The sequence below is a fragment of the Diceros bicornis genome, chromosome 19 (genome assembly GCF_020826845.1).
Source record: "Diceros bicornis minor isolate mBicDic1 chromosome 19, mDicBic1.mat.cur, whole genome shotgun sequence".
In the NCBI taxonomy this organism is placed as follows: Eukaryota; Metazoa; Chordata; class Mammalia; order Perissodactyla; family Rhinocerotidae; genus Diceros; species Diceros bicornis.
In genome coordinates, this window is record NC_080758.1 from 1,915,285 (window position 1) to 1,936,505 (window position 21,221).

Here is a 21,221-nt window from a genome sequence, read left to right on the forward strand (position 1 = left end):
TCATGTGGGATCTCAGACCGGTCCGGGAACAGGAAAGGACATGCAGGGAACAAAAACTGGTGAGATCTGAATAAACTGAGTTCAGTCTGCAGCAGTGTACAATGTTGGTTTCTTATGTGACAATTGTCCCACAGTGACGGATGAGGTTAACAACAGGGAACGCTGTACTAAACTCCCAGCTTTTCTGGAAATCTAAAACTATTTCAAAATAAAAAGTGCGTTATAGTGCCACACAACAGCGTTACTGTGTGTGGGGTCTGCACAGGCGCCCCCCCCTTACCGTAGCCTTGCTGCTGCCCGGGGTAGCTCTGCTGGTTGGGGTACTGCTGCTGGGAGTAGGTCTGCTGCTGGGCCGCGCCCTGCTGGTACCCCGCCTGCTGCTGGCTGTACTGGGAATTTCCTGCAGAGGAAGGAGACACAAGCTCATTTCCAGAGCGAAGGGCAGCACGTCTGTCACACAGGACGTGGGTAACGTTGGGATCCTTGACTGAGTCATTGCTTCTGTACCTTTCCTTTTTCACAATTCAAGTATTTTGTATACTTTCTCTTATTTTATAAAAATACAAATATACAACCAGAATGAAACAGTCAATACAATTAAGACAAAGACTAATACCAGTGTTCTAAGTTGAACTTGTCCCCCAAATAGATATGTTGAAGTCCTAACCCCAAGCACCTGTGCATGCGGCCTTATTCAGAAACAAGGTCTCTGCAGACATCATTAGTTAAGAGGAGGTCGTACTGGATCAGGGTGGGCCCTAGTCCAATGACTGGTGCGCTTATAAGAAGACAGAAATTTGGACACAGACACAGGGAGGCCGGGTGACGACAGAGACAGAGATTGGAGTGAGGTGTCTATAAGCCAAGGACACCAAGGGTTGCGGGAGCCACCAGAAGCTGGGGGAGAGGCCTGGGAGTGATCCTCCCTTAGAGCCCCAGAAGGAACCGACCCTGCCGACCTTTGATTTTGGACCTCTGGCCCCCAGAACTGACAAAATGAGTCTCTGTTGTTCCACGCCTCCCAGTCGGTGGCTCTTGTTACGACAGCCCTGGGAGAGCAACATAGCCGCTGAGCGCCAAAGCCAATGACTCCGAAGTGCGCGCATTCAAGCGGCTGGTTCTCTGTGGCTTCGGTAGTGAAGGAAAAGAACAAAGTACAAGAACATGCACAGACAGCTGCAAACGCTTCACTGAAAGCTGAGGCCAACAAGCACAGAGGAAATGGAGAAATTCCTAACGTTTTGGACTGAGAATCGGTACAGATTCATCACACTTCTGTCTGTTTTTACACACACACACACACCTCTTGGGAGTTTACTCCTACGAGGTTATTTCAGGGATACTCTAATAGGTCAATCACCAGGAAATATCTTCTCACGGATAAGGAAACACTCAGCTGCGACGTCTAGAACGTTACGACGAGTCCCAAGCAGGTTACACAAAGTATCTCGCTCGCTTCCTCGACGCCTAGAGGCACTGCCACAGCCCCATTTACAGAGGGGGAGACCGAGGTGCACGGCCAGGAAGTGTGGGAGTCAGGATTCAAACCCAGGGAGCCGGTGGCCCTGGAGCTGGGCAGAGGGCCTCCAGGCTGGGGAGATGAGACGTGGAGCAAGGCACTCGAGTCCTGTCAGTGACGTGCATGGAGACACTGAGGTGATGACAGGGGAGGCCACGGGCTCCGAGAGCAACAGCTACCAGGACCCTCCTCGCACTCAGATCAGAGCTCCTAAGAGACAGTTCACTCTAAGATCATGTCTTCCCACAGTTCAAAGGGAGCCCAGAAGTTTCGGGATGACTTCATTTTATTGGCAAACGTGCAAGCCAGGGTTCGTGGTTCCAGTTCAGACCCGTAATGGGTTTTTCCTTTGACTTTATGAAACTAGTGCCACAAAGCATTTTAAAAAAAAGGCAGATATTTACCTACATGTTGTTGTTTATCTATATCGTGGTAAATCCCAAGAGACATTTTACATTCACTTTATTTTTGTCAGAGAAAATGCCTTAATTCTTATTTTCAAAAATCTAACTCGCCAGCACCCATGCTAAAAGCCCCATTTTGGAAGAAAGCATACGGTAAGAAAAACAATTTAGGAGAGAAATAAGTGTATTACCAAATAACTACCAGGAGTTAAGAGGGGGTGTTAACCATTTAGAAATCTTCCTACAAAGTCTTCCTCACGTAGGTTCCAGGGGATATGCCACTTTAGCTTCAGCATGGACGTTAAATTCCATTCACGGTTTCAAAACACCTTTATAAAAAGACCAATTTCAGTCTACTTTCATTGTGTTCCTTTGAATAGGGCTTTGCTCTTCAAACAAAGTGCACGGCCTTTAATTTGCAATTGTTGGGTCCTGACTCTGCACAAGACTTGAAGCTCCAGCCGGAGGAAGAGGAGCTGGAGGGCCGATGGGGCCCAGGAGCGTTTATTCCTCTGCAGCACCGGACAGCAGGTAAACGGCTCGGCCCCAAAAGGAGAACTGTGGTTTTGTGTTTACCAAAACATGTCCCGGAAATAAGAAAGCAGAGGCACAATAATCAGAGGCCAGATTATGAGAACTGGCATCCGGAGAATCCAATTTCTACTTTATTTTTCTGGTTGTAAATAACCTTCCTTTTCCAGGAGCTGTAAAACGTAATTATTTAAAAATTAGATCCTGGTAACATTTTTTAAAATAACAGCTTTCCTGAGAGCTAGTTCACACTGGAAAGGCTTAAAGCCCCGCTGTGGAAAGTCAGTTTGCAGATACCAAGAACGAGGCAGGAACACGTGCTCTGACTCCAGGGTGCAGTCTTCGCCAGGGTGGCCTCTGGAAACCTGCTGGTCTTTCCAGTTACTCACCATCTAAGGAAACACCCCCACTCTGACTGCCATTCCTTCCTTCCGACCCACCGGGCCGGTTCCTGCACCGAGGACGCAGATGAGGCGGCGGGGGGTGGAGACGGCGCACTGTTCTTACCTCACCCCGAGAAAGCAGTCCAGGACGTGGTGGTTTCTCCAGGGTTTCAGGTTTTTTCGGTCAGGCTGCATATTCTCATGTTTTATGGCCCCTTTTACTCCTTGTGTGACAAGAGTTAAAGGAGCTAATTCACATGCACTGGCTGGCTGTGACCTGGCACACAGCAGGTGTGCAATCAATGTCAGCGGGATGCCTCTGAGAACAGACCTCAGCTCTCACACACTCAGAAAATCCTGCGTTCCACCAGGTCGAATTCCAGAGCAAAGGGGCCTGTTTTGACAACCCTGGAAAGAAAGAGGCAGAGCTTCCACGGGAAGAGGCTGAGTGAGTCTCAGGAGGATTTCTGGGAACCAGCAGAGTGGGAGAGCCTGGACTCGGCTCTCCGGAAGAGCAAGGAAAGGCGATGGGGCGGATGGCAGGGCCTTCCCTCCACTTCTGGTAAATACAACTGTTTTTATCCTTTTCATTTCTTTTCATCTATCTCTTGAAGAGTCTTCCAACATTCTGACGTGGCTGTGAAAGAAGAAACTATTTGTGAAAGAAGGGGCCGACGTCTGTGCTGGTAAATGAGCTCTGCTTATTTAAATGTGGTTGGAAAACTGCCATGAGGGACAAGCAAACAATGGACTCACTGACGTGGTCTAGCGAAACTACAGCGGTCAGAGCAAGGAGGCGCCTCAGGACACTAGGAGGCCTTCTGCTGTTCTCAACATCCAGCCACAGGCAGGAGCACCGGTCACCACCGGGTGAAACCCTGAGAAACGCCCAAGACAACGGCGCTGCAGCCACTGGACTTGGGGTGTGGACGGGTCTAGCGGCCACAGGGTTGGGTGGCTCTTTGATTTTAAATGACAGCCAATAACGTTTAATACTTTTAGATTTAACTTCTGAGTGGGCAGATACATTCATGTGGTTCAGAAACGTAAAAATAAGCCCACTTTCGAGAGGTCCGGGGAAGAAGCTACCTCCATCCCCGCCCGGACTGCCTGTCCCAGCCCCAGCCCCCACCCATGGCCACTTCTATGGGTGTCCAGTGTATTTTTCCAGAGGTTGTTTATGGTGTGTGTGCGTGCAAATGTGAGCGTATGGTCTTGGTTTCCCTTTGTTTTTACACAGAAGGTGGCACCCCAGACACCCTGGTCCTCCGCACCTGGCCTCAGCACTTGGCATGACCCTGGAGGCTCTTTTAACGGCCTCCAGGGAGCACCGCTTCTTTTAACGGCTACAGTGCACCTCTGGATCTGTCACGGTGCACACTGGCTCTGTCCAGTCTTTGCTACTGTAGACCTCACAGTGATGAAATGCAACAGGACTTCAAGGCTTCCGTGGAACGATCCACAGGGGCCCAGATGGCAACTGGTGTCCCTGGTTCTGTTGGCCCGGTGTCCCCGTGTCCCCCTGGCTCGGTCGGCTGTGCCCCTGACCCTTTTCTGGCACTGGTCTTCTGTACGTTAGCACCCTCTCATTTGACGGGACCCAAAAGGGCTCCTGCCAGATGCCACCCCATTAACAAGCCCAGGACCGGCCACCTGTGCCCCACAAGGTTCCTCATCCCACTCTGGGACAAATCTAATCACTGGGAAGTTCTTTATGGTGGCTTCAATCCACCTCCTTATCTCTTCCACTCACCAACCCCATCTTCATGGGGCCACAGGCCACTTATATGGCCCCCCAGTCTTCTCAAAGCAGAACACCCTCTGCCACTCACCCCATACAAGACCTGGCAACGCCCCCGGCTGTGGGATGACCTGTACCCTGTAACACACGCATGTGCAGTCCCACAGGGGGATCAATTAACAAGAACATGGAACAAAACGATTCCAGATCCAGGAGGAAATGTGCCATCGGCCACATTTGCCTTAAAAAGAGTTACTAAATGTTTTAGCCAACTTCTCATCAATTGTGGAAGGCAAAAATATGTAACCCAAAATGAGGGTACGAAAATGTGCACTTCAAACTTCAAAAGGCCGAGCAGCGTGTCCCGAGCTCGTCCTGGGGGGTCCTTCCTGCCGGACGGCTCTCTCCTATGAGGACTCGCGCCTGCACAGAGCAGCGCTGGCGGGAGCAGGGCCCCTCCCATTCAGAAGGCTGCCCGGCAACCCCGGAGGTGGATGGGGAGCAGGGCTGGCGGAGGACCCCACGTGGCCCTATGTGCTGGCCCTGCGGTGGCTTATCTCTCCACGGCAGGTTGAGACCCAGCAGCTCAAACATTGGCCAAACTCTAATTTTTACCCATCCAGCTGTTTTTAAAGTGGACCACACAAGCCATGTGTTAGCCACTCAGAGCCCACCTGCTTGTGTGTACCTGGTGAAACCTCACCGGCAGCTGTGACCTACTGACCAGGAAAGGCCCGGCAGTTGTAAGGCCTTGGACTTGGAGCCGTGCTGCTGGGCGACACCCCCTGGACACGTGAGCCCCTCTCCCTTGGACATCCCTCTGGATGGTGGTCCTGGCGGTACCTCGCTCTGCACGGTCCCCCATTGTGAAGGGCTCCCCTCTCATACAACCAGTCCGAGCAGCGCCCGATGAAGCTGGTCGGGCGTTGCTGCCTCTCGTGGGCACATCCGTTCTCCTGATCAGCCCCTAATCCTTCCAACGTCCCACATGCGCGCTACTGACACCAGCAGGCACCAGGGCCCGCAGACACCAGCAGAGTCAAGAGCCCGAGAAGCTGCCGGACTTATTCTCAAGAAATGTCCAACGTGATGGCAGGTGATGCACACAGAGATTTCCTGCTGATGCCCGTTTTTAACAGTGAAAATAAGCCTGGGTTCGACTCGAGGAGGACAGTCCTGAGGTGACTGTAAACAGTGCCCTCTGGACCTGGGGGAGGGCCCAGGTGTTCACAGGCGGGATTACAGGTGAGCTCACTGTGGTCACAACAAAAGGCAAGGTGGATGGCAGCACAGACGACTGCCCAACTGGTGGAGACAAGGCAGGACGCGGATTAGCTATTCCTGAAGAGAAGCCAACACTTCAGTTTGTAGAAATGACAGGAACATCAAGTTGCTGGTAAATAATTTCACTTTGAGGTGGCTGGGACATTTCAGTTCCCTCGCTCTATGTCCCTCATTAGGTCTCTAATCCATGAGTTTGGAACTGATGGTCTCTGACTGAGGCGGCTCCAAGACCAGTTCACCAGCTCCGCAGCTGGGCCAGATGGTGGAGTTTGTCCCTGTGACCCCAAGACGGTGAGTCAAACCCTCTCCTGCTTCACGAACACACAAGGCAAGTGGGGACCCACTGCCCAGCCTGCATTTCCAGAAGTAAACAGTTTCATAAAACGCTGTGCCACCTGGTCTACGTGTGACTCTAATGCCCGTCAGACGGCGAGCACAGTTACAGTTAAGGTGGGCGCTCCGCCCCCCAGGCAGCCACGTGTGGAGTTTATGCTCCGGAGCAGCTGTGCGGCCCCAGTTCCTTACCGCCCTCATAGTAGTGCTGCGTGGACTCCTCAAACGACCGGTCGTAGCTCTGCTCCGTGTAGGATGACTGCTGGTAGGCGTAATCGCCGTGTCCTGCGAGCAAGCGGAGATGACCTGCGGTCAGTGGAAGCCCCTGACCACCCAGATCCCGCGGAGAGACAGCTGTGAGCTGACCGGGCAAGGCCGTCGGGTCAGGAGAGAGCCCAGAGCTGGGCGCTAGGCCCGTGGAGGAGCTGCTGACCGTCTCCCGGCCTCGGTTTTCCTACTTTAAAATGCAGACAGCCACTGCTTCATGGGGTGAGCACAAGGATTAAGTGATGGTTAATAGAGGACAGAGCACATTCAGTGCTCGATATGCAACGAGCACCAGTGGCCATTAGCTGTCAATGTCGCTGCACAATTGCCATCCTGCTGCCTGCTCCTGGGAGTACCCCACGTGACGGGAGCACACGACCCATCAGGAGGCCTTGTCACAGTTATGTGGTGGGGGCATGGCTTGCCCTGCACGGGTCTCGGCCACCTCCCTACGCCTGCACCCGACTTATCCTCACTCACACTGGACTCCTGCCTGGCTGTCCTTCTCCTCCTCAAATCCCACCCCTCCTCTATGACCACTTTAAATGCCACCTCCACAAACCTCGGGGCTATTTAAAGACGGTGGTGGTGGTGGTGGTGGTGGTGGTTGCACACAATGTGAATGTGCTTAATGAAAGGTGACAATTCAAAGGCAAATAACCTGCAGAGATTACAGCGGAGCGGCTGGGAGGTGAGCGTTACAAGACAGGAACAGCAAGGTCAGGTCTGTCCCTCGCTGGAGGCATTTCACAAGGAAGCTGGCGTCCATCTTTTCAAACATTTATATCATCTATGCAGGGGACCGCGCATCCCAGCTTCAAACCCCTGCTGCCTCTCGGGAAGGGAGACGAGGAGCCCCGAGGAGGCGACTGGCCTTGTGTGCCGGAAGCTTCTCTTGGCAGAGACCAGCCCTCGTCCCCACCCCCAGCTGCGCTCAGGCAAGGGGGCTGTGGGTGCCTTGCTGGCGGACATCGGGGCAACAGCTCTGAACTGGGAGGGCCCTCACCGTCAGGGTAGTACTGCTGGCCCATGGGCTCCGCGGCGGCCTGGCTGTGGCCGTACTGCTCGCCATAGTACTCCTCCTGGCCCAGATACTGCTGGGACGAGCCTGAGGGCGACAGCGAGGGCGTTAGCTCAGGACCTGAGCCGTTCCTGAGTTAGGTCAGGACCCCAACCGGAGAACCTCCTCAATGGGCGTCAACTCGGACACCCCTCGTGCCTCCCCGGGGACAGGGACATGCCCCCCACGTCCAGCCCCTGGACTTTGTACTTACCCCGCCCCCGTCCCAGGCCCTGCACCCAACTCCCCCCCCAGTGGGCTTGAGCCTCAGCCCCTGCGGGAACGGCGCTGGCTTTCATCCTTCAACACTTCGTGAGCCCCTCGCTGGCTCCAGACCCCCAAAGTCCTTGCTCAATACGGACCAGTGTGTGAAGCCTCGTGCTCTCCAGTTCCCGGTGGGGAAGCACACAGACCAAGGGAGGCGTAGACGTTACCTTGCTGGGAGGGTCGGTAGGGCGCCATGGGCCGCTGCCCCATCATGCTGCTCCCCTGCCCGCTCTGGCCCATCATGGCAATGGACGACTGGCCCTGGTAGTGCTGGCTCCCGCCCTGCGCCGAGTTGTAGTGGGACGAGGCTGCCTGCTGGTGCATCATGGACACTGGGCGATATGACAAACTCTGAATAACCCCGAGAAGCTCCCGGCGTGGGCATCCTCACCCCAGACCCCAACCGCGCCCCTGTCCCAGGCTGAGCCGTCACTGTTCTCCTGCGGCTCCCCCATGAGATTGTCCCCTCGACTCCGTGTCACATGTTCTACCAGCAAACCTTTGTGCTAACTCTTTAAAAATGTGCGACAATCGGAACAAGCCGGCAAGCACCGCGAGGCCGGGAGCGTGCACAGGAACTTGAGCCCTTCCTTCCCCGTCCCTAACCCCCCAGGCTGTCCCTAGAGGAGCCAGCTACCCTCGCCCACCCCGCGACTCGGGCTCAGGGGGGTGGTCCCCTACTCCCTGACCTGTCACTCATGTCACCCCTGCTCGGAACCCTCTAGAGCCGTGCTGTCCAACAGGGTGGGATGTGAGCCACGTCAGGAAAGTAAAAAGAAACAGGTGAAGCCTACTTTAGTAATATATTTTATTTGACTCAATATATCCAAAATATCATTTTCAATATGAAATTAATATTAAAAAATACTAAGAAGATACTTCACATCCTCTTTTCCTGTTCTAAGCCTTTGGAATCCAGTGTGTCTGACACTCATGGGACATCTCAAGGCGGACTGATGCGGCCCAAGTGCCCGAGGCCCAGTGGCCACCGCAGTGGAGAGCCCAGCTCTCAGGGCTCCCGCTGGCCCCAGAGAAAATCCTGGCCCGTCGCCTGCTGTGTGTGGTCCTTCACCCTACCACTTCTGTGCCTCTGGCCACGCTGTCCCTCCTACCTGTGTGAGCCTAATCCTGTCCTCTGGCAGGACGTGTGCCGCCCCTCCTCAGAGCCTTCTTGAAGCTGCCATGGGGAGCAGTGCAGCCCCCCCAAAGCCGGGCCCTGCCCCTCAGGACACTCCTGGAGGAGGGCAGCTCTCGGGACCCGTCCTCTCCTCCCTCCAGCACAGCCCAGTGCCCAGGAGGAGGGCGGCCCTCAGGACCACGCGCACAGCCTGCACACATCTCAGAGGGGCCCAGGGGCAGGTGCATGCCCAGGCCTGGTTGGGCGGGGGCGTCACAGGGCCCAGCGGGGTGGTACCTGGGTTGGACTGCATGTTGATGTTGGCCCGAGACACGTAGTTGCCGATGGCACCTTGCCCCTGCAGGGGCACACTCTGCGAGGCGGGTCCCGAGTGGCTGTAGCCAGGCCCCGTGCCGTGGCCGCTGCCAGACATGCTCATGGAGGTGGTGGGCAGCGTGCTCTGTGCCGTCTGCTGCATGGACACGTGGTTCGGACCTGCCGGGAGGGATGGGGTGGGGGGGCCTTAAGCCCATCTAAAACCACCTGTGACAGCAGAGCCGCTGAAACAGCAGGAAACACCCCGAGTTTCCTGCAAGTGATTGTGGGGAGGGAGGCTGACCATGGTCAATACTGCTATGAATGAATTAAACAGCTGAGTGATTAATCAAGAAATAAACAGACGTGCTGACAAAGTAGAAGGTGAGTTGTGTATTCATTGTTACATTGTTATTAATAGTTCCCAATAACTATTAATAATTCTCACCCAAAGACAGGAGCATTTTCCCTCTTGTTAGAAGATCCACATGGAACCCCACCCTTGATCTGAAGTGGCCATATTTAGTGTCAAAGCAGAGCAGAGATCTGGAACGAGGCCGTTATTCCCTCTGCACGTTACCCTCTGCGCATGTGTGCCTGGGCACAGCAGCCAACCTGGAGCCAGGCCCCCTGGAAGGAGAGGGGCCTCCCATGCTCAGCCCTGTGGGGCGTGGGGTACCCCACGGGGGCAGCCGTCTACCTAGGAGCCTGCGTCATTGCCAGGAACCAACCCCAAACCCAAAGCCCAGCCCAGAAGTGCTCAGGGCCACTCACCATTGCCAATCTGGCCCTGCATGAGGGAGGACGGGGGCAGGCCTGTGCCGATGGCGTCGCTGAGGCTGCTCTGGGAGTGCAGGCTCTGGCCGGAGCTGCTCTGGGACAGTGCTCCGGGGCCCAGGTTCATGTTCTGGGTTGGCGGCTGCAGGCAACAGCAAGGTTACAGGGAGTATGGTTGACACAGAGAACGACACCAGAAGCCACTCCCGGGATCTGCAGTCCATGAGATTTCCAGCTACATCTCATGGCCACCTGGCAAATGTCTATAACCAACCGCTGCTCTCACCCGCAGCAGGTGACCACGGGGTACCAGGCCCAAGCATCTCAGGCCAAGATGCAGATGATACGCCAAGTGTTCTGTGTAAACGTTCAGAACTTAAACGAGTACCAAGCTTATCATGACACACTGGGAGGTTCAAAGCTGGGTCCCCCTTTCCTGGGATTCAGGGAACCACTTCACCGGCCCAGGTGGCTGCACCCACCTCGTTGTTCCACACTCCTCCCTGCCCCTCTCAGACTCAGCTGGCCAGGCGTCTCTGTGTCCCTCAGCCCCTCAAGCCACAGGGCCTTTGCACAGGCTGTCCTGTGCCTCAGCACCGCATTCCCAGGCGCTCCTCCTGTGCATGTCCTTTCCCTCCCCTCCTCTCCACACCCACGCCCACCCCTGATCACAAGACGGAGCAGGGAGATGGGGTTTGCAAGTGGCCTCCCTGCACCCTCATCTCCCAAATCCGAGGCCAAACAGCAGCTCCGAGGGTCTGGACACAGACGCTGTCTACACCTGGCCAAGAAAATGAACTTTCCAGCAGGATCTGCTGGTATCTCCAGGGTGAAGAACCCAATTCGATAGGCCAATCAAAGTTGGTTTAACATTTTTACTAGCAAAAGACATCCTGGTGTTCATGATGGGGACTAGGGCATCGGGAGGTAAGCCTTCCCCACATCACGTGAGTCCTGGAACCTCGTCACCCAGCACGGTCAACAGGGCTGGTCCTTCCTGAGGCTGTGCCCTCCCCTCCCTCAAAGGAGGCCCGAGGCAGCCGCCCCTGGATCTTGCCTTTGCAGCAATAATTTATTTGAGGAAAACGCGTTTTAAAAAGTCAAACAGGAGGGCCGGCCCCGTGGCTTAGTGGTTGGGTGCGCGCGCTCCGCTACTGGCAGCCTGGGTTCGGATCCCGGGCGCGCACCGACGAGCCACTTCTACGGCCATGCTGAGGCTACGTCCTACATACAGCAGCAACTAGAAGGATGTGCAGCTATGACATACAACTATCTACTGGGGCTTTGGGGGGAAAAAAAAATTATAAAAAAAAAAAAGTTTAAAAAGTCAAACAGGAAATAAGACATTTATATTAATATTTGAAGTGTTTACTGCACTGGGCAGTTTTTTTTTTTTTTTTTTGTGAGGAAGATCAGCCCTGAGCTAACATCCATGCTAATCCTCCTCTTTTTGCTGAGGAAGACCGGCTCTGAGCTAACATCTATTGCCAATCCTTCTCCTTTTTTTCTCCCCAAAGCCCCAGTAGATAGTTGTATGTCATAGTTGCACATCCTTCTAGTTGCTGTATGTGGGACGCGGCCTCAGCATGGCCAGAGAAGCGGTGCGTCAGTGCGCGCCCGGGATCCAAACCCGGGCCGCCAGCAGTGGAGCGCGCGCACTCAACCGCTAAGCCACGGGCCGGCCCCACTGGGCAGTTTTTTTAAGTTTTGTTGATGAACCACGGCAGCGCAAGATCGTGTGTCATAATTTTTAAATCGCTCAGAAGGGCTCACAGTGAAAAGCAAGGAACCCCCATGCCTCTTCCCGTTGTCCCCAGATCTGCGTCCCACCATTCCTAGGTTTGCTTCCTCTGGGGTCACTCACCTCCCTTTGCTAAAGACGCCGATGGCACCACTCTGGCCAGTCCACTTCAGACACGTCCAACTGACCTCCCATGTGACGGGAGGACCCACCCCGCCCCGGTCTCACGCTCCTGCCTGTCGCCTTGGGGCCTCCAGGGAACACGCCCAGATCTCTGCTCCCCACGCTGGCAGCTGGGGCCGTGCGTGACTATGCTGGGCAACAGTGAGGAGCCCCCGTCCCCATCTGCAGACACTCACAGCGGGGAGCAGGGACTGCATGTTCTGGTTGGAGTCCGCGATCGTGGCCAGGTAGACCAGGTTCCGGTGCAGGATCTGCTGGTACCTGCAGGCGAGGGGTGCACCGTGAGGCGGAGGGGCCCGCGGGCCGATCCAAGGCAGAAGTAGTTTATCCTGGACAGCCTCACCCTGCAGCCAAGCCCCGGGGACAGTGCAGGCGGCAAAGCGCTCTGCAGGCCGGGACGGGGCTAGGGGGGCAGTGGGATCCCATCCCACCACACAATGCCGGAAAGACCCTGAGGCAGTGGCCAAGGGGGAGGCGCCAGCCCGTCTGTTCAGAGGGTGGAGGTGGTGGGTGGGTCACGCAGGAGGGAATGCCAGGGGACAAGCCCTCCTCTGGCTGACCCTGACACCAGGCTAACCGGATACCCCAGCCCCCTGAAGAGGTGCTCAGAGGGCACAGGGAAACTCAGTTCAACAGAGGAGCGCCTCCGGGCGGGTGTGGCAGCCACCCTGTGCACCTGCTGTGTGTCCAGCCCTGGGGGGTCCTATCTGGACAGATAGGACAGGAGGTCCTATCTGGAGGAGCTCTCTGTCCTCTGAGGCATCCACCAGGTGCAGCTGGCCTGGGCCTCCCCCAGCAGCCTCTCCTCCCACACTTCCACTGCCCTCCAAACCTTCCCACCTCGCCTTGGGGAGTGACCTGGGGGAATGAGGCCACCCTCCGAGGACTGACTCTTAGTAGCTTAGATGACCTCTGCCAGACTCGCTGAGGCCACTCAACGCCCCAAGGGGAAGTTGGGAGGGGCCGGCAGGGCGGGGGCGCGGCCACTTACTGCGTGCACTCGGCGGTCTTGCCCTTGCTCTGGTAGTCCAGGATGCACTGGATCAGGTGATGGTTCTCGTCCAGCATCTGAAGGAGAAGTGGACGTGAGCGCGGGAACACACATGCGTCGGGTGCCCCGCAGGGGGCTAGAGGGCGCCGGCTGGAGTTGCTGGTTAGATGTGTGACGGTACCTGTCATGGGTGTGCAGGTGTTCTTTGTACAAACTGTCACTCTTACATGTAACCTCAGCAAGTGGGACCAGGCACTTTCCACATCCCTGTGGGCCAGGGTGAATCCCCCCAACCCCGCAGGTAGCCCCCAGCCTCTCTCACCCTGCAGATGAAAACCCACAGCCCGCAGGACCCCCATTTTCTGGGCCCTTGACCACGATGCATCTGTCCAGCTTGGGGGGCCAAAGTTCACAGCAGGGATTCCAGGACCCCGAGCCTGGGTCTGGAGGGGGTAAGATCCGCAATCACAGCCGCACTGGGCGGGCACTTCTGGGGGAGGCAGCTCGCATCCCTGCAGAGCATCACGAAGACCTACAAGAGCCATCTTTTCAGGATGGCCACCTGGGGGGCAGTGCCTGAGATGGCTGGGGGAGATGCAGGAGGAGGAGACGGAAGAAGCGGGAGAGGGAGGAAGGCCTAATGGGAGTGTGGGAGGCGCCGGCCATGAGAGCTGCAGCAGAGGCTGCAGTGGCACAGAGGGCAAGACCAGGTCCGGTTAGCACGGGATGGCCAGAGGGGCACAGAGTGAAGCGGCCAGCTTATTCATCGTCTGTTCATGCAGCCAGCCTCCCGCTCTGGAGGGAGGGGCAGAACTGAGCCCACCGCAAATGCTGCTTTCCATGAAAAGGCCTTTCCTCAGAAACTTTCGTCAAACGAAAAATCTGTGCTTTTCATCTCCACCAAATTGTGCCCCGTCATTTTGGCCCAGAGGTTCCTCCGGGTGGGCTCAGCTCTGCAGGCCTCTGAGCAGGCGGAGGGGCCCACCTGCCTGCCACCGTGCGGGTAACCCCACACACTGTCCTGGGGGCCCATAACTGCACTCTCACCTCGAGGCCCTGCTCCTTCAGAATCCCGGGCCAAAACCCGCCCACAGAGGGGAGACCAAGGCACAGAGGCCGAGTCCACCCCAAGCCCTACAGAGCGACCGCCCTGGCTCAGCTTCTCCCTCCGCCCTCGGCCTCCATGACTTCAGGGTTTGCTTCTCTTGCTCAGTTTTTCACGTTAGAGCTTCCTCCTCTCTATGCTTTGCCGTTTCTCTCCACTGAGGAGATGACGCCCCAAGTTCAGCAATTCCCACCCTGGCCAAGGAGCTGGCCTGAGACAGGGAAACCACCAGGGGGCGCTGAGGGCCAGGAATTGCCCACGGAGCTCACCTGGGGGCATGTGAGGGGCAATTAAACACAGGAGGATGGGGCATTCCGGCCATTCGCACATCAAGACTCTTTCTCCAGATGAAAGGAAAAACGACTTTTCTTTTTCTTTTTTTAAAATATTTTATTTATTTATTTATTTTTGCGGGGAAGATCAGCTCTGCGCTAACATCCATGCCGATCCTCCTCTTTTTGCTGAGGAAGACTGGCCCTGGGCTAACATTCAAGCTGATCTTCCTCCACTTTATATGGGAAGCCGCCACAGCATGGCCTGACAAGTGGTGCATCGGGGTGCGCCCTGGATCCGAACCCGGGCTGCCAGCAGTGGAGCACACACACTAACCACTATGCCACAGGGCCGGCCCCAGAAACGACTTTTCTTAAGAAAGGAAAACAACTGCGAAAGACCGTCTTCCTGTCCCTCCGAGAGCCACCCTTATATAAGGCTTCACAGCTTCAACTCGTGCACTCGTAATTCCGTGGCAAGAATTCTCTCCCAAGGACACACGCTGCATACTAAAACGTTTTATGCACAGATGTCCATCTCAGTATCATTGATAACAGCTCAAGAAAGGGGGAAGCAAGCTAACCCTGATGGCCTAGTTGTTAAAGTTCTGTGTGCTCTGACTCAGCAGCCCAGGTTCAGTTCCCGGCACAGAACCACACACTCATCTGTCAGTAGCTGTGCTGTGGCGGCGGCTCACATACAACTAGAAGGACTTACAACTACAATATACAACTATGTACTGGGGCTCTGGGGAGAAAAAAAAAGACAGAGGAAGATTGGCAACAGATGTTAGCTCAGGGCAAATCTTTCCCAGCAAATAAAAGGGGGGTGGTGCTAAATGGTCAATGACGGGATTACTTAAGCAAATTACGGTGTAACTATACAATGAGATGTCAGCCAGCTGCTACAAATGTTTTTGTAGTGTTTATAAGCATGAGAAAATGTTATACTGTTAGGATGGTTTTTTTTTAGCAAGAAGGGTACAGAATACTATCTCAGTTAAGTTAAAAACACTCAGACAAAAGGCCAGGACCCATCAGGTGAAAGATGGTGGACAGGATGTCCACTGTGCTCTGAGCCCTTGCAGGCCCATCTGGTGTGTGAGTGATGAAGAAGGGAACCGTTCATAAGGACAAAGAGAACAGGGCTGAGGGAGTAGTGCCAGCAGCAGCATTCTAGAAGTGGAAAGCAAATGGATGAGCGAGAACCGAATTAGCAGAACCCAGGAGGCTGGATGTGACACTGAGCCACACTCAGGAGCCCATAGGGTTCAGGAAGAGATCCCGGGCCTTCCCCACAGCTACCTGGCCGGGGACGAGGGGGTGGGGGGCGGCGCGGGGGAGAAGGGCAAGGCAGCTCCAGGGAAATGACCAGCCTCCAAGGAAAGTGCCAGGACACTGAAGGCAGAAGAGCACCTCCAGGTGAAGGCACAGATCAATCCGGCAGACTTTCCCCTGGTGCCCTAGTCCTAAACATGAGCACACGGCTGAGCCACACCAGCATTTGCGGAAAGCCTGTAATTGAGACAAACCAAAAGCAGCCACAGAGGCCAAAACCTGGAGGAGATGAAGACTATGCAAGAAGGAAACTTAAAAAACAAAAAGAAAGAAAACCACAACTATTATTAATATCCTCAAAAGATAAAAATTATCATATCCATAAAAAAAAGATGCTATTAAAAACAACAGAGATAGGGCCGGCCCTGTGGCTTAGCGGTTAAGTGCGTGCTCTCTGATGCTGGCGGCCCGGGTTCGGATCCCAGGCGCACACCGACGCACTGCTTCTCCGGCCACGCTGAGGCCGTGTCCCACGTACGGCAACTAGAAGGCTGTGCAACTATGACATACAGCTATCTACTGGGGCTTTGGGGGGAAAATAAATAAATAAATCTTTAAAAAAAAAAAAAAAACAGAGATAGAACAAAAAAGAGTTCTCGGATATTTAAAATATATTGACCAAAGCAAAAACAATCAACAGAAGTGTTGGAATACAAAGTTGAAGAAAATTCCTAGAAAGCACATCAGAAAGACCAAGGTAGAAAAAAGAAACGATAATGAAATTAAAAGAACGATCCAAGTGGCCAAAAACAATTCTTCCATGACTTCCAGAAAGATGGAAAACAGAGAGAGAAAATTATCCAAAAACATCGTTTAAGGGGTTTTGTCAGAGCTGAAGGAGGTGAGTTTCCAGGTTCTCTAAGCACCCAACTTGCCAAAAAACACCGGGGACAAAGAGAGATCCTAAAAATGATAGGATGAGAAACAATGGCACTTAGCTTCTCCACTCAGGCTAGTGGAGGAGCAATGACCCCAACATGAGGGAGACTTCCAGAGGAGAGATGACCTCATCCCAAGAGACTTCTGTAGGAGCAATGATCTGATGCTGAGGGAGACCTCCTGAGGAGAGATGACCTGATCCTAGGGAGATTTCTCGAGGAGAAATGATCTGATCCCTGGAGGAGACTTACTGAGGTGAGATGACCTGATCCCGAGGGAGATTTCTGTAGTAGTGATGACCTGATCCTGAGCAGAGACTTCCTGAGGAGAGATGACCTGATGCTGAGAGAAACTTTCTGAGGAGAGATGACCCAATCCTGAGGAAGATTTGCTGAGGAAAGATGACCAAATCACGAGGGAGACTTCCTGAGGAGAGATGCCCTGATCACAAGGAGAGACTTTCTTAGGAGAGATGACTTGATCTGAGGAGGACTACCTGAGGAGAGATGACCCAATCCTGAGGGAGACTTCCTGAGAGAGATGACCCAATCCTGAAGGAGACTTCCTGAGAGAGATGGCCTGATCCTGAGGGAGACTTCCTGAGGAGAGATGACTTGATCCTGAAGGAGACTTCCTGAGAAGAGATGACCTGATCCTGAGAGAGACTTCCAGAGGAGAGATGTCCTGATTTCAAGGGCGACTTCCTGAGGAGTGATGACCCAATCCTGAGGGGAAACTTCCTATGGAGCAATTACCTAATCCCAAGAGAGACTTCATTAAGAGAGATGACCCAATCCTGAGGGAGACTCTCTGTGGAGAAATGTCATGAAGCTGAGGGGAGACTTCCTGAGGAGAGATGTCCCAATCTTAAGGGAGACTTCCTGAAGAGAAATGACCTGATCCTGAGGGGAGACTTCCTGTGGAGCAATGATCTGATCCCGAGAGAGACTTCCGGAGGAGAGATGACCCAATCCTGAGGAAGACTTCCTGAGGAGAGATGACCTGATCCTCAGGGGAGACTTCTTGAGGAGATCCTGAGGGGAGACTTCCTGAGGAGAGACGACCAGATCCTAAGAGGAGACTGTTTGTGGAGCAATGACCTGATACTGAGGTAGACTTCTGCAGTAGCAATGACCCAATCCCAAGAGAGACTTCCAGAGGAGAGGAACCAATCCTGAGGGAAATTTCCTGAGGAAAGATGAAATGATCCTGAAGGGACACTTCCTGAGGAGAGATGACTTGATCCTGAGGGGAGACTTCCTGAGAAGAGATGACCCAATCTTGAGGAAGATTTCTTGAGGAGAGATGACTGGATCCCAAGGGAGACTTCCAGAGGAGACATGTCCCAATCTTAAGGAAGACTTCTTGGGGAGCAATGACCTGATCCTGAGGGGAGACTTTCTGAGAAGAGATGACCCAAACCTGAGGAAGACTTCTTGAGGAGAGATGAACTAATCCTGAGGGAGACTTCCTAAGGAGAGATGATCCGATCCTGAGGGAGACTTCTTGAGGAGAGATGTCTGATTCTGAGGGAGATTCTACAAGAGTGACAACCTAATCCAAGGGAGACTTCCTGAGGAGAAATGACCTGATCCCAAAGGAGACACCCTGAGAAGTGACAACCTGATCTTGAGGGAGACTTCTGTAGGAGCAATGATTCAATCTTGAGGGATACTTTCTGGGGAGAGATGACCTGATCCCAAGGAGACTTCCTGAGAGATGACCCCATCCTGAGAGAGGCTTCTGTGGTGGTGATGACTTGATCTTGAGGGGAGACTTCCTCAGGAGAGATGACCTGATCGCAAGGAGAGACTTCCTGAGGAGAGATGACCTGATGCTGAGGGAAACTTCCTGAAGAATGATGACCTGACCCTGATGGGAGACTTCTTAAAGAGAGACGACCCAATCCTGAGGGAGACTTCCAGAGGAGAAATGTCTCCATCTCAAGGGAGACTTCCTGAGTAGAGATGACCTGATCCCTAGGTGAGACTTCCTGAGGAGCAATGACTTGATCTTGAGGGGAGACTTCCAGAGGAGAGATGACCTGATCCTGAGGGAGATTTCTGTAGATGTGATGACTTGATCCTGAGGGAGACTTCCAGAGGAGAGATGACCTGATCCCCAGGGAGACTTTGTGAGGAGGGATGACTGATACCAAGGGAAGACTTTCTGAGGAGAGATAACCCAATCCTGAGGGAGACTTCCAGAGGAGAGCTGACTCAATCCTGAGGTAGACTTCCTGAGAACTGATGACGCAATCCTGAGGGGAGACTCTGTAGGAGCAATGACCTGATCCTGAAGTAGACTTCCTGAGGAGAGAGAATCTGATCCTGAGGGAGACTTCCCAAGGAATAATGACCTGATCCTGAGGGGAGTCTTCTGTAGGAGACATAACCCGATCCTGAGTGAGAGACTTCCTGAGTAGAGATGACCCAGTCCCGAAGGAGACACTCTGAGGAGCAATAACCTGATCTTGAGGGAGACTTGTCTCCTAAATTCTAGTCAGCCAAAACAAAGACCAAGTATGAGGGTAAAATGAACATACTTTCTGAACACAATTTAGGAAAATGCATCTGCCACCCAAATGACCCACACTCTTCAAAAATGTCAATGTCCTTTCTTCACAGAAATAGAAAAAAGAATACTAAAATTTATATGGGGCAACAAAAGACCCCGAATAGCTAAAGAAATCCTAAAGAAAAAGAACAAAGCAGGAGGCATCACAATTCCTGACTTCAAAACATACTACAAAGCAATAGTAATCAAAACAGCATGGTACTGGTACAAAAACAGACACACAGATCAATGGAACAGAATTGAAAGCCCAGAAATAAAACCACACATATACGGACAGCTAATTTTCGACAAAGGTGCTAAGAACATGCAATGGAGAAAGGAAAGTCTCTTCAATAAATGGTGTTGGGAAAACTGGACAGCCACATGCAAAAGAATGAAAGTGGACCATGTGCTATCACCATTCACAAAAATTAACTCAAAATGGATCAAAGACCTGAAGGTGAGACCTGAAACTATAAAACTCATAGAAGAAAATATAGGCAACACACTATTTGACATTGGTTTTAAAGGAATCTTTTCGGATGACATGCCTACCCAGACTAGGGAAACTAAAGAAAAAATAAACAAGTGGGACTTTATCAGATTAAAGAGCTTTTATAAGACAAATGAAACCAGAATCAAGATGAACAAACAACCAACCAGCTGGGAGAGAATATTTGCAAAACATACATCTGACAAGGGGTTGATCTCCATAATACATAAAGAACTCACACAATTGAACAACAAAAAAACAAACAACCCGATCAAAAAATGGGCAGAGGAAATGAACAGACACTTCTCCAAGGAAGATATACAGATGGCCAATAGGCACATGAAAAGATGCTCAATATCACTAATCATCAGGGAAATGCAAATCAAAACAACACTAAGATACCACCTCACGCCCGTTAGAATGGCTATAATCACCAAGACAAAAAACAACAAATGTTGGAGAGGATGTGGAGAAACAGGAACCCTCATACACAGCTGGTGGGAATGCAAATTGGTGCAGCCTCTATGGAAAACGGTATGGAGATTCCCCAAAGAATTAAAAATAGAGATGCCCTATGATCCAGCCATCCCACTACTGGGAATCTATCCAACGCACCTGAAATCAACAATCCAAAGAGGCTTATGCACCCCTATGTTCATTGCAGCATTATTCACCATAGCCAAGAAGTGGAAGCAACCTAAGTGTCCCTCGACTGACGATTGGACTAAGAAAATGTGGTATATATATACAATGGAATACTACTCAGCCATAAAAAAAGACAAAATCGTCCCATTTGCAACAACATGGATGGGCCTGGAGCGTATTATGTTAAGTGAAATAAGCCAGAAAGAGAAAGACAAACACTGTATGATCTCACTCATATGTGGAATATAAACCAACACATGGACAGAGAAAACTGGACTGTGGTTACCCGGGCAGTGGGGGTGGGGGGTGGGCACAAGGGGTGAAGGGAGTCATATATGGGGTGATGGACAAACAAAAATGTACAACCCAAAATTTCACAATGTTAGAAACCATTAAAACATCAATTAAAAAAAAAATGTCAATGTCTTAAAGAAGACAAAAGAACAGTTCCTTACATGGGAAACTAAACATATGTGACTTGGAGTCTTTTTGTGCTATAAAGCACAAACTGGGAAGAATGGGTCATTGGAATTAGGTCTGCAGATCAGATAACAGTACTGTATCAACATTAGCTCCCTGATTTCAATCATTGTACTGTGGTTATAACGTCTTTGTTGTAAGGAAGATCATGCTTGAGTATTTGGGAGTAAAGGGGCATCATATCTGCAACTCATTCTCAAATGGTTCAGGCCATGATAATATGTATACACAGGGCAGGGAGGAGGGACAGAAGAGAGCAAATGAGGCAATATGTTAACATTTGGGGAATCGGGATGAAGAGAATACGGGAATTCTTTTTAAAAGTTCATGTCCCATGCACCTTTTCTCAGGAAGCTACAAAAGGATGCAGTCCATCAAAACAAGGGAGCAAACACCAAAATGGGAAGAACTGAGACCCAACACAGGAGAAGCCAAAAAATCTGGGACAATGGTGGAGGGAGACCCAAGGAGGCCCAAGAAGAGCAATGCCAAGACAATGAACCTGACAGAATACCTGAGCTGAGAAGGCTTCCATGGCTG

The 21,221-nt window shown here is 52.5% G+C and overlaps 1 protein-coding gene across 6 annotated transcripts in view; it reads right to left on the minus strand.

Annotated features, from left to right (window-relative positions):
- SS18L1 (SS18L1 subunit of BAF chromatin remodeling complex) overlaps nucleotides 1–21,221 on the minus strand; it is a 36,484-nt gene that overhangs the window by 5,787 nt on the left and 9,476 nt on the right. For 5 of the 6 annotated variants that reach the window (XM_058562362.1, XM_058562363.1, XM_058562364.1 and 2 more), the window contains exons 2-9: nucleotides 12,914–12,990; nucleotides 12,099–12,183; nucleotides 9,996–10,140; nucleotides 9,204–9,401; nucleotides 7,957–8,121; nucleotides 7,469–7,570; nucleotides 6,388–6,480; nucleotides 281–400 (exon numbers count right to left, since the gene is read on the minus strand). In XM_058562362.1, the coding sequence (XP_058418345.1) occupies nucleotides 281–400; nucleotides 6,388–6,480; nucleotides 7,469–7,570; nucleotides 7,957–8,121; nucleotides 9,204–9,401; nucleotides 9,996–10,140; nucleotides 12,099–12,183; nucleotides 12,914–12,990 (985 nt within the window). Of the gene's footprint in view, nucleotides 1–280; nucleotides 401–959; nucleotides 3,475–6,387; nucleotides 6,481–7,468; nucleotides 7,571–7,956; nucleotides 8,122–9,203; nucleotides 9,402–9,995; nucleotides 10,141–12,098; nucleotides 12,184–12,913; nucleotides 12,991–21,221 lie in introns of those variants that run through there. The other variant, XR_009222870.1, reaches the window with a different exon arrangement.